This window comes from Brienomyrus brachyistius, unplaced genomic scaffold (genome assembly GCF_023856365.1).
Source record: "Brienomyrus brachyistius isolate T26 unplaced genomic scaffold, BBRACH_0.4 scaffold73, whole genome shotgun sequence".
NCBI lineage: Eukaryota > Metazoa > Chordata > Actinopteri > Osteoglossiformes > Mormyridae > Brienomyrus > Brienomyrus brachyistius.
Window position 1 is genome coordinate 366,433 of NW_026042348.1, and position 13,389 is coordinate 379,821.

The window sequence follows — 13,389 nt, forward strand, 5'->3', positions numbered from 1 at the left end:
CAATAAGTCCATTTTATTCTGGAGTGAACATACATTGGCCAGTATGATGGGCAGTAGCGGTGGTCTGAAGGGTCGCCTCCTCAACCTGGAGCGTACACCTCCTCGCCTACCTCTTTTACTCAGGCGAAACTGAGGAAGAGCAACTGCCGGCCTTGAGGTGATAGCCGACTGCAGTTGGAGAAGCTCCCCTCTACTGTAGGTGAGTGGATTGTGGCCATTACCCATGATTGGCTGAATTCATGTTGCTATGTGCCTATCTTGTGTCAGCAATTAGGCGCTGCTGCATTGACTGGCCGTTTTCTTTAGTGCCCCAGAAGACATACTAAGAGAGAGGGGATGAACATGAAGCTCCCCCCAAACACGATAATTTATATTTTATGAATTTAACGCTATCGTGCATTTAAAACACACAAAATCAGCAGTTACAGTTTATTAAAATCAAATATCCTTTCCAGCAGGAAGGGCAGTGCCCTAGCGCCCCCAACTGGTCAGCGGTGGCTGTCCTCTCGTAGTTCTGAGAGATATGGCAAAATATTTTTTTTTTATATCAATGGATGCCGATAATTATTACAGTATAATTCCAATCAGAATTTCTTATTCAGTGGTATGATTCAGGTATGCACCGGCTTCACCTTTAAATTTCATATGTGCAATAACTGTATGTTCGTTGGGGACACTTTATATTTTTACATTTTTAAATAAAAATGTTTGATTATCTATAGTGAGTAATTTTTACACTTTCATTAAGCTAGATCCATCCATCCATCCATCCATTTTCCAAACCGCTTACCCTACTGGGTCGCGGGGGGTCCGGAGCCTATCCCGGAAGCAATGGGCCAGAGGCAGGGAACAACCCAGGATGGGGGGCCAGCCCATTGCAGGGCACACTCACACACCATTCACTCTCACTCACAAATAGTGAGTAAATAGTGACTCTGTCCTTATATTCATGTAATAAATATACAAATGGAATTATATGGTAATCTGCCTGAGACATAAAGAAGGAAAAAGACAATATTAAAGACCAGCCGCATATAATGATCAATTTCACCCAGACAAACATGATCATTACAAGTGGTTTCCAGTGTATTTCCATTCAGCAGAATACGACTGGCTTTCGGTGATCTGTTCTTGTTCACTTTTCTCCTCCTCTGTCATTTTTGTTAATTTTTCTCCCAAACCAGATAAACTGTTTATGACTGAGCCAGAAACATTAGACTGCTTTTAGTATGTGATGGGTTTAACAGTTTAGGCCACTTTAAAAAAAAATGGTTCTCGTCCCCTCCCGACCCGCCAAAATGCCTCTGACCCAAATTTTTTTTTATTTTTTATTTCGTAAAAATCGCATGGAAAATGCCCAAGAATGATGAAATTTGAATTTCCCGCGCATTCCACATCGACGATTGATCCACATTGTGTAATCCTAGTCTCACACATTACCACATTGTGTAATGGTTTCATGAACCTAAATTTGTCTCTACCTGAGATTGTCACGGGTCACGGTCGAGCGAAGCCTCGATGTGCGGATCGGCGGGTAGGTAGCGGGAGACAAGGCGTAATCAGGGCAAACAGGGGTTTATTCAGGGGATCCGGGGCAGGGAACAGAAGACGCCAACTAACATCAATGACAGACACGGGTTAGTATAAATCAGGAACTTAAATACATTAAACAAGGCAGCAGGAAACAAGACACGACTGGGCACGATCAGGAAATCACACGTGGGTAATTAGGGGGCGTGGCACACACGAGGAGCGGACGGAGCGGGCGTAGCGGGCGTCACAGAGATGGGCTGGTGCAAAGATTTAAATCTGGGGAAGTGATGTGGTACATGTTCTTAAGTACTTGTTTGTAGAGTTGCATTTCCTTGTTCAACCATTCAGGTTCCTGTATTTTGTAAATTCCTCGTGTTTTAACATGTTTTAATACACTTTCTTTCTAGATATATATTTTAAAATCTTGGTTGTTCATTTAGAATGGGAATGACAAACAGAATATTAGTTTCAAATAGTATCATTTTTATATTCACGAATGAAACATCAACATAAAGTATCCAAATCAATAGTTGGGAAGGCATTTATGAGATACACATGGATCAAGGAATTTACATTCATGTATTTTCTTACATTTAATATATTTGAAACGCAACAAACTGGAAGAACTGAGGAGGCGTACTAAGTAGGTCTGCTCTCTTCGGTATGTATTTTCAAATATGTATTTTCTTACATATTTGAAAGTCCAAACAGTCAATCAAAATTTGTAAAAAAAAAAATAAATAAAAAATCCCGCCCGCCCGACCCACCCCCTCCAAAAAAAAGGAGAACCATTTTTTTTTTTTTTTAAGTGGCCTTAGTTGTAGCTGAACAGAACCGCAATGGCAGATTCCTGGTCACTTCCTGATTTTTGGTGTACTAGTCGGAGATACTTTTAGCTTTAGAACGAAAGAACCACGGCTTATTAGAGAACAGAGTAACAATTATTCATCCATCCCTTTGGGTCTTGGTCAGTCACGTGTCTGCACTGTCTGACACGCCCCCATTCGCCATTTTTAGTGTATCGTGGATGTAAACACATTTGGTTAAACTTGATATTCAGTGTTTTTTTTTTCTACACAAAAATGTAATGTTTTATGTAATCAGTAATAATCAATTTTCATTACGAAAACACACTAGTAATTTAGGTGTTTACGAAAGGAAGAGAGTCAAGAACACCACAAAAATATCATTGGACATATATTTTATTTTAAATATGACCAATAAGGTTAATTGCCAAGTAGAATACAGGCTCGATATATAATGAGTTTATACAGCTCCTTCCAGACATCATGTGAAACGTTAGAAACCGTACTTGCAAATGTTTCTAAACTTAAACTATAGTTGGGCATTGGTTTGTCAGTGGACAGCCTTATCCTGAACTGTGTCTTATAATCCACGCACGCGAATATACGCATACATGCACTGACAAACGTGTCATTACAATTTTGCTGTTTACTTTTGTCTTTAAAAAGCATTCACTCTGTAACGCTAATTTAACACGAACAGATTAACCAATTTCTGCACCCTCTGTAGTTAGGCTAGCTTGCTAGCGTAGTTTAATTAATGTGAAAATACTCCAGAAGACAAAAAAATGCATATTCAGTAATAATACAAATACAAAAAAACATCTTGCTTGCCTTTATGAAAGTGCCGAGAGCAAACACGCATTAAGGGAGATATCGTGTTGACAGTGATCTCCTTTCCTCTCACCGCTGCGACACAGGCCACCCGACGCCTCTTCGTTATCTCCTCTACCTGCTGTCCGTATCCCCTTTTCCGAGTGGGAAACCGAAAAAATGTCATGCGGTGCTACACCTTTCTGCCATTTCTGCCATGTCACTTAGTATGACAGCCTTTCACACAGCATAAGTGTCCCATCTTAAAAAGAATAATGCCACAAGCAAATGCTGCCACTTGAGTTATATACATCCAAAATGGCGATTCGACCCACAATACATTGCGCCTTTAGCGAGTGACGTCACCTGTCAATGACCTACCGAAAAGCTGTAAAAACTATCAATTTATATAATGCCTTGAAGAATGCTTTGCAAATGAGAAAGGATGTGTACTGCTCGTTCTTTAAAGTGTAGTTTGTATGTGTTATGCATCTTGCATTATGTTTGTATATTGTTAAAAAAAATAAAAAACAACTCTAACCATGAAAAAAACACGTAGACAGGGGAGAATATGCAAATTAACAATTAATTATATTACTGCAAAATAATATCATCAAATATATTGTTTTAGATTTTGCAAGGGGGGGGGGGGGCTCTGGGCTGCAGCCCAGGAAAGTCCGTGCATGATGACGTCAGTGGTTCTAGAATCTACAATATTCGAATGACGCTCACCTATCCTGCGCAGCTATAAAACTTTCATTTGCGTCCTGCTTTGAGAAACGATGGGTGTCAAACGATCACGTTCCGACTCTGACTGTGAATCTCCTCCCAAGAAAAGGAGAGAGAGTACGGAAGGCGATTTGCGGTTTAAAGGGTCCCGCAAAGGTTGGACGACTGGCTTTGATAGTTCATGAAAATTACACATAACTTATTTATTATTAAGAAAGCAATGTAAATCTTTTCAATAAGGCTTGCTGCAAGAACAGATGTAAACAATGTACTGGACCTATAGATTAAACAAATAAATTAAAGCAATAATTAATTCATTAATTGATAAAAATTGCCACTGAATGTTTTTTGTAAACAAACATGTACCCAAATTGATTCAATATTGTGGCTGCTTTGATTCTGAACCTGAGCCTATTCTGACTGTAGCATGTAATAGGCACACTAAAGATAATACTGAATGAACAGACCAAGTTCAGGGTAGGCATGCAATAAAGAAATATTAATGCACGGTATTTAAAGTTAGTAGTGAAGTTTCTGCAACTGTGGTATGGTATAGAAAATGCTGTGTGGACTCTTTCTGAAGTGTACCTGCTTAATGTTGTAGAACATTTGGAGGACCTGTACCACCAGGGGGAGCTACTGGGAGAGGGTGGTTTTGGAGCCGTTTATGCCGGCACTCGCAAGGCCGATGGCTTCCCAGTAAGTCTCCAAATGGTGTAGTCATGACATGCATAGTTATATCTCTCCAGAGATCCCTTTTATTATACCTGCTAGATGCAGCTGTAAAAAAGCCTATGCTTTCTCAATATATACTACACTAAATTTGTGATTTTTTTTCCCTCTAGGTGGCCATCAAATATGCCCGAAAGGATGACAAGGAGCTAGAACTGGTAAGTGTTTTCATTCATGGAGCTTGGTTTATTTGCAAGAATTTCTGCCTTAATATATGTACACCCTGCCCTCCCATTCATAGCCTGGACTTGACGAGCCCATCCCATTGGAAGTGGCGCTAATGATGCTCGTCAGCCATGAGTCATCTTGTGCCAACGTGCTGAAGCTCCTGGACTGGTTCAGTGGACCAGAAGATTACATTATGATCCTGGAAAGGCCGGATCCATGCCAGGATCTGTACGAATTCTGCTATAGCAAAGGGGGCTACCTCTCAGAAGATGTTGCAAGGCACGTGCTGGTCCAGGTGCTTCAGGCTTTGCGTCACTGCCAGGACTCAGGCGTCTTCCATCGCGACCTCAAAACAGAGAATCTGTTAATCAGGACGGACACTTTGGAGGTTAAACTAATTGATTTTGGCTGTGGAGACAAATGGAAGGACACCCCCTATGTGGAATATTCAGGTCAGTAAGGGAGGCTAATTAAAAACCTGTCAAACTAACCCGTTTTTAACAGCAAGTAGCGGGTAACCTGGACCTATAATAACTCCCTGTAGTGGAGTTGGATGTGTATTCTTCAGTCCTAACCTAACTCATTGCAGTAAGTCATTTGCCTTGTTGTTTCAGGGACAGAGAACTTTGCTCCCCCAGAGCTGTTCCTGAGTGGGGAGTATCTAGCTGGCCCCACCACGGTCTGGTCTGTAGGTGTCACACTTTACGAGCTAGTGTGCGGTTACTTGCCCTTCCGCAACAAGAGGGCAATCATCTCAGGCTGCCTGATATTCCCCTCATGGGTCTCTCCTGGTGAGCAGCTTACTTTTTGTCCTACGACTAGAGTCTCCTGACAGGGAGTGTTCTTTTTCTGACTAACTCTCTGACTCTGCCAATCTATTCTCCAACAGACTGCTGCAGTCTGATTCGCCAATGCCTGAGGCGTAAGGTGGCGGATAGGCTGACGTTGGAGGAGATTCAGGTCCATCCATGGCTGCAGCAGACGTGACTGCTGACCTGAAGGTCAAACAAGAAAATATTGTTTTGTTAACCTTCTGTAATCATGATCATCTTAAATAATGCACAACTGTCAAATAAAAGATTTACTTTCACAAATGCTCTATATGGGTGTTTCTCATTTGTTCTGATTTTTTGGTAACAGTGGTTAGTTGATGCACAATATCCTGGTTCCCCGAATATCCAAGTCATATCATAATGATTTGACCTGAATTAAGACAATGGTTGGGCCAGAGGGAATCCAGACATCTTGGGGTGATACGTGTTCGATACCTTACTTCGGATTGAGCATGATTGAGAGTCGGAGTCTGTTATATTTTACAAGTAGAACCTTTGCTGAGCACCACAATCTGTAACAGCTACAATGATTTGCATAACAATGGCTTTGCACCTGCCTTAGAGCCAAGGTCATTCTTGCTGCAAACACCTTCATTCTGTCTCTCATGCTTGGCCTCAATGTCTTAAAGGTTGTGTAAGCTAAAGCTAATGTTGCTATGCATAAGAAACACTAAGTGTTAATAATTCTGTACTTGTCTGGAAAGAGATTATGTTGCATGATTTCGCCACACCCGCCTCTGTTTCTCATTTGGTCAGCACATTTCATCAGAACGATTCTCTGCATAGCTTAGCATTTGCTATATCATGCTGAGCAGAAGGATGTCACACTTCTGCTCCAGCTTGTGGGAGCAGTTCTTCACTGCAGTTCTTCTGGAACCACTCAGATCACACATATTGCCAGAAGAGCACTTACTTTCTGGACCTGTGGGGCACCATTAATGAAAATTCCCTGTCGAATGCACCTTTGTGATGATGCTGAAGATGGTGGCGCGCACAGGCGCAGCGGCTTGTGGCTCTTCATGTTTAGTGCTACTTCTTTGTTTGTCGCGCATCTGTGCGTATCCAAAGCGATACAGCCGTCAGGAGGTACTGGCCATGGGCCTCAGCACGCAACAAAAAAATCACAGAGGAGCCTCGCCGCTCTTACAACTTTCCAAACGAGATAGCGAGACCTCCGGGTGCTCTGTGAATTGTTATCGCTGCCGGCAGCCGGAGACGTAAGCGTAAGCATAAGCGGGGATGTTGCTCCGGCTTGCTAGCGAGACTGCGGAAAGACCCCCACAAACCACCTCTCCCGAATATGTACGTCAGCAACGCGAGATCCATTATCCACAAAATGGACAAGCTGGAAGTTCTTATGGAGGGGAATCGCTACGTTTGCGACTGCTGTGTTTCAATAATATCGAAACCTGGCTTCACCCACTGATCCCCGGACGCAGCCGTACAACTAGAGGGCCGCACCATGCACCGCTGGGACAGAAAGAAAGACTCCAGTAAGAGCAGAGGAGGTGGTCTGTGCATTCACTTACATAAACATTGGTCTAAAGATAGTTTAACCATACATACACACTGTTTACCGGACCTAGAGTCCATCTCTATTAAATGCCGTCCTTTTTACTTACCGAGAGAGTTAACAGTCGTGCTAATCACAGTTGTGACTTACTACCCAATGCTAACGTTACCATAGCTCTCTCTTTGTTGTCAGACACCATTAATAAGCTACAACAGGCTCAGCCTGATGGCGTACACATCATAGCTGGTGACTTTAATCAGGCAAACTTAAAGTCCGTTCTGCCTAAGCTCTGTCAGCATGTAAAGTACCCGACCAGAGGGGAGAACATATTAGATCATGTTTATACAAACATTAAGATTGATTAAGACCAACATCACATGGCCCGAAGAAGTACTTTCTCAGCTCCTCAGCAGGCTGAACCCCAGGAAAGCCACTGGACCTGATGGTGTTCCCAGGAAAGTACTCAGAGCCTGTGCTGACCAGCTCTCACAGGTCTTCACCATCATCTTCAATCTATCTCTGACACATGCCACCATCTCAGCCTGTCTGAAGTCCGCCACCATCATCCCGGTACCCAAAAAATCAGTCACACATAGTCTAAATGACTTCCGACCAGTCGCACTAACACCCATCATCAGTGTTTAGAGGGGCTGGTCCTAAACCACTGTAGGATCACACATGCACATATCACAAAGCTTAAATTCCAGGTGGCCTGAGACAAGGCCTACCCTGGTACGAGAAGGCACACATCGACCTAGGCCCCAAAGGGGGGTTTGTGACCCCACACACACAGATAACAAGGGAGGCCAGCACTCCAACTTTTATTGCTCAAAGTTTTAACGACCTACAGACAGCAGAGTGGACCCCAAGGACAGGGGCCCCTCGACTTGGCACACAACCCCCTCCCCAGACATCCTGCCTTACATACCACTCACCGAACAGACCAACACCCCAAAGAAAGTTTCTTTTAAGTTTGGCTTTTGTATATCTGTATATGTATTTACTCTTGACTACTAGTCTTAATATACAGATATGTACAGGTTATGTTTGAATGTGTCTTAACTTTTGGAGATTCTTTTTCTTTGTTTGACAAACCTTCTCCCCCCCCTTTTCTTTGCCACATTCCTCGGCAACCCTTATCTGATCTTTGTATTCTACCATGCCTATCTAAGGGTAAGATGTGCTTATGACATGAGAATATGTCATATAATGTCTGTATAAAGGGTAATATCTGTTGAGGTACAACCTAAACCACCTGTACCATATACTGGTGTGAGTAATAGAACATAACATAATAGCATAATATAAGTAATCATTAATTAATCATCACAGATGGTATTTGGTGTGAACCGCTGGGCTGGTACGGCATGTTTGGTATCAAACCGAAGGAAAATCACTCCAGTTTCCAAATTTGGTCAATGGTTACCACAAAAGTGGATATATCAAAAGTTACACCAGCCTCATGAAAATCACCATTACCAGAGAAGTCAGTCTGGTCATAAATCCCAAAAGGACTGATACCGACCCCCTTCCGAAAGCCCGCCAAATGGATGGTCAGCCATTGGTCCAGGACTCGAATTCCTGGTCACTCCTAATCACGAACCTTATGCTATAAAACCTGGCATCTCAGAACAAAGCAGCGGAGAAAAAGCGGAGAAAAAGGGAAGAAAAAGGAGAAACAAGCAGCGTTCTTGAAGCCCGTCGGTGAAGACCCAAAGAACTGCAACTCAGCCCAAGCTTCACCAGAAGAAAGAACCGGAGGGACTCCACTCCAACAACCGCTGCAAACACCGCGCCTCCCTGAGAGCCATCACCCATCAGCTCATCAGCCACTGCAACCAACTGCAAAGACCTCCCTCTTTCCTGCATCCAAGTAAACCAACTTCCTTTCTTTTCTAACAACCTAAACTGTCCTATTCACCTGCTATATTCCTTTAGGTTTATATTCCTACAAACTGCTTGCTTTGCAGAACAGTTTTTCCCTTTTCAGGTTAATCATTTTAAATCTGGTCACTGCATTTTCATGATTACATCGTTTGTGTCTTTTCCGTTATTTCATGTTTATTGTTTGTTAGGTGTAATGTCTGTCTTATGTTAGTAGTAGGAATAAATGCATGTCTTTTTACACAACTTCAGTCTCCGTCATTGAGTGCTCACAATAGTCCCTGCCTCTGTGCGATCTGGCTACTACGCTCTGAAACCTCAAAACTCGCCTGAAATATCGCGAGACTCTCTCTCATCGGCCGTGAGGGGAACTTCGCTACCGATCGTTTACATTACCTGGTGACGCAGCTCGCTGGACGAGCCTTCTAACCCAGGTTATTAAGCGATACTGGTTATTAATGAATCCCATTTAAGTCTCACATTAACAGATATCGGGGATTCGCAATTGAGTTTGGAGGAGCCGACCATTCGGCATAACAATTGGTTAATAATCAGCATTAAATAATAATTAATTAAAAGTTAATTAATTTCAAAACATATTGGTGGAGATATAAAAATTTACCAGAGCTAATAATTCCTAAACCACATCAAAACCCACCTCCCTGCATCTTTTGACCCCTATCAGTTTGCCTGCAGAACGAACAGGTCAACTGAGGATGCCATAGCGATCGCCCTTCACATCGTACTGAGCCACCTAGACCATCGGGAGAGCTACGTCAGAATGCTCTTCATCGACCTCAGCTCTACCTTTAATACCATCATCCCCGACATCCTGATCCCCAAATTGCACAACCTGGGACTCCCCCCACTCACCTGCTCCTAGATCAAGGACTTCCTCACAAGTCGGCCCCAGATAGTAAGACTTGGACCCCATCTCTCCTCCACCCGGGCACTGAGTACAGGCTCCCCACAAGGCTGTGTGCTAAGCCCACTACTCTACACCCTGTACACCTCTGACTGCAGACCGGCCCACTTCCCGGATCCACTTCCCCTCCACATCAAGGGCGACTGCGTGGAGAGGGTCCACACCTTTACCTTCCTGGGCACCACAATCTCTTCTGACCTCTCCTGGACTGAAAACATCACAGTTGCCATCAAGGCCCAGCAGCATCTGCATTTCCTGAGAGTGCTCAGGAAGAACAACATCAGTGAGAAGCTGCTGGTGACCTTCTACTGCTCCACCATTGAGAGCATTCTAACATACTGTATCACAGTATGACTTTCCCGCTGCACTAAGGCAGACTGGAGGAGAAAGAGATCAAGACAGCGCAGAAAATCATCGGCTGCCCCCAATTTAGCATTTCCAACTAGCCTCAGCATGTTTATGGACTGTGGGGGGAAACAGAAGTCCCTGGAGGAAACCCCACAATGACATGGGGAGAACATGCAAACTCCTCACACATGTAACCCAGGCGGAGACTCAAACCCGGGTCCCAGAGGTGTGAGGCAACAGTGCTAACCACTGCACCGCCATGCCACCTCCTATGTAATAACCGATTAACATATTAAAAATTCAGTAACAAAAAACCTATACAGTGTTATCTCAGTATTTGAACTCATTAGAACTCAAATTTCTTAAAAATCGAACAAACCAGTTAAAAAAAAATTACCTAGAACTCAATCTGAATCTCAGAAGTCAAACTGTGAACGCCGACCTAAGATAACTTGTACACGCGGGGAAATGAGTCACACAGCACGCCTCTCAGCGGAAACAAAGGGTAACGCTTCAGTCTCAGCCTTGCATGCGCTGTGATAGAATCGTTTGTTGGTGATAGTGCTTTTTTATTGAAAATATCAGGTAATACACTGAACTTTATATCATTTTGGTAGCCATTGCTCACCAAAAAGTTACGCAATAGTTGTACAAATGTTACAACCTAAAAGTTTGCGATTTACGAACAAATTAACGAATACGGAGAAATAATAAAAATAAACAATGAACCTTCAGTCATTATGGAAGGAATAACCCCCTCTTCTCCCCCCGGAAAAAAATCCTCTAGCTTCGAATATTGTCAGGGGCCGCGGTTAAGGCGCGGTAAGCGAACGGGCAGCAAAGCGGGCAGGAAGCAGGTAAGGAGACGAAAGTCGGGGAAAACGGGTATTTATTAAGGCTGGGGGGAGAGCGGGACAGAACACTAGTACTCACACCGACTAACATTAAGGCTGGGGGGAGAGCGGGACAGAACACTAGTACTCACACCGACTAACATTAAGGCTGGGGGGAGAGCGGGACAGAACACTAGTACTCACACCGACTAACATTAAGGCTGTGGGGAGCACGGGACAGAACACTAGTACTCACACCGACTAACATTAAGGCTGTGGGGAGCACGGGACAGAACACTAGTACTCACACCGACTAACATTAAGGCTGGGGGGAGAGCGGGACAGAACACTAGTACTCACACCGACTAACATTAAGGCTGGGGGGAGAGCGGGACAGAACACTAGTACTCACACCGACTAACATTAAGGCTGTGGGGAGCACGGGACAGAACACTAGTACTCACACCGACTAACATTAAGGCTGGGGGGAGAGCGGGACAGAACACTAGTACTCACACCGACTAACATTAAGGCTGTGGGGAGAGCGGGACAGAACACTAGTACTCACACCGACTAACATTAAGGCTGGGGGGAGAGCGGGACAGAACACTAGTACTCACACCGACTAACATTAAGGCTGGGGGGAGCACGGGACAGAACACTAGTACTCACACCGACTAACATTAAGGCTGTGGGGAGCACGGGACAGAACACTAGTACTCACACCGACTAACATTAAGGCTGTGGGGAGCACGGGACAGAACACTAGTACTCACACCGACTAACATTAAGGCTGTGGGGAGCACGGGACAGAACACTAGTACTCACACCGACTAACATTAAGGCTGTGGGGAGCACGGGACAGAACACTAGTACTCACACCGACTAACATTAAGGCTGTGGGGAGCACGGGACAGAACACTAGTACTCACACCGACTAACATTAAGGCTGTGGGGAGCACGGGACAGAACACTAGTACTCACACCGACTAACATTAAGGCTGGGGGGAGCACGGGACAGAACACTAGTACTCACACCGACTAACATTAAGGCTGTGGGGAGAGCGGGACAGAACACTAGTACTCACAGCGACTAACATTAAGGCTGGGGGGAGAGCGGGACAGAACACTAGTACTCACAGCGACTAACATTAAGGCTGTGGGGAGCACGGGACAGAACACTAGTACTCACACCGACTAACATTAAGGCTGGGGGGAGCACGGGACAGAACACTAGTACTCACAGCGACTAACATTAAGGCTGTGGGGAGCACGGGACAGAACACTAGTACTCACACCGACTAACATTAAGGCTGTGGGGAGAGCGGGACAGAACACTAGTACTCACAGCGACTAACATTAAGGCTGGGGGGAGAGCGGGACAGAACACTAGTACTCACAGCGACTAACATTAAGGCTGTGGGGAGCACGGGACAGAACACTAGTACTCACACCGACTAACATTAAGGCTGTGGGGAGCACGGGACAGAACACTAGTACTCACACCGACTAACATTAAGGCTGGGGGGAGCACGGGACAGAACACTAGTACTCACACCGACTAACATTAAGGCTGTGGGGAGCACGGGACAGAACACTAGTACTCACACCGACTAACATTAAGGCTGGGGGGAGCACGGGACAGAACACTAGTACTCACACCGACTAACATTAAGGCTGGGGGGAGAGCGGGACAGAACACTAGTACTCACACCGACTAACATTAAGGCTGGGGGGAGAGCGGGACAGAACACTAGTACTCACACCGACTAACATTAAGGCTGGGGGGAGCACGGGACAGAACACTAGTACTCACAGCGACTAACATTAAGGCTGTGGGGAGCACGGGACAAAACACTAGTACTCACACCGACTAACATTAAGGCTGTGGGGAGCACGGGACAGAACACTAGTACTCACACCGACTAACATTAAGGCTGGGGGGAGCACGGGACAGAACACTAGTACTCACACCGACTAACATTAAGGCTGTGGGGAGCACGGGACAGAACACTAGTACTCACACCGACTAACATTAAGGCTGTGGGGAGCACGGGACAGAACACTAGTACTCACACCGACTAACATTAAGGCTGTGGGGAGCACGGGACAGAACACTAGTACTCACACCGACTAACATTAAGGCTGGGGGGAGCACGGGACAGAACACTAGTACTCACACCGACTAACATTAAGGCTGGGGGGAGCACGGGACAGAACACTAGTACTCACAGCGACTAACATTAAGGCTGTGGGGAGCACGGGACAGAACACT

At 44.8% G+C, this 13,389-nt stretch overlaps 2 protein-coding genes across 6 annotated transcripts in view; one reads left to right on the forward strand and one right to left on the reverse strand.

The window, feature by feature from the left end:
• The window catches only part of LOC125726509 (zinc finger CCHC domain-containing protein 3-like), a 421,979-nt gene that overhangs the window by 326,339 nt on the left and 82,251 nt on the right, over positions 1–13,389 (reverse strand). The window lies entirely within an intron of this gene.
• On the forward strand, positions 3,719–10,287 carry LOC125726528 (serine/threonine-protein kinase pim-1-like). The gene is made up of 9 exons (XM_049002943.1): positions 3,719–4,034; positions 4,483–4,577; positions 4,724–4,768; positions 4,852–5,230; positions 5,393–5,569; positions 5,668–5,761; positions 7,580–7,694; positions 9,694–9,783; positions 9,892–10,287. The coding sequence occupies exons 1-9, from the start codon at positions 3,932–3,934 to the stop codon at positions 10,285–10,287; spliced, it is 1,494 nt and encodes a 497-aa protein (XP_048858900.1). The 5' UTR covers positions 3,719–3,931.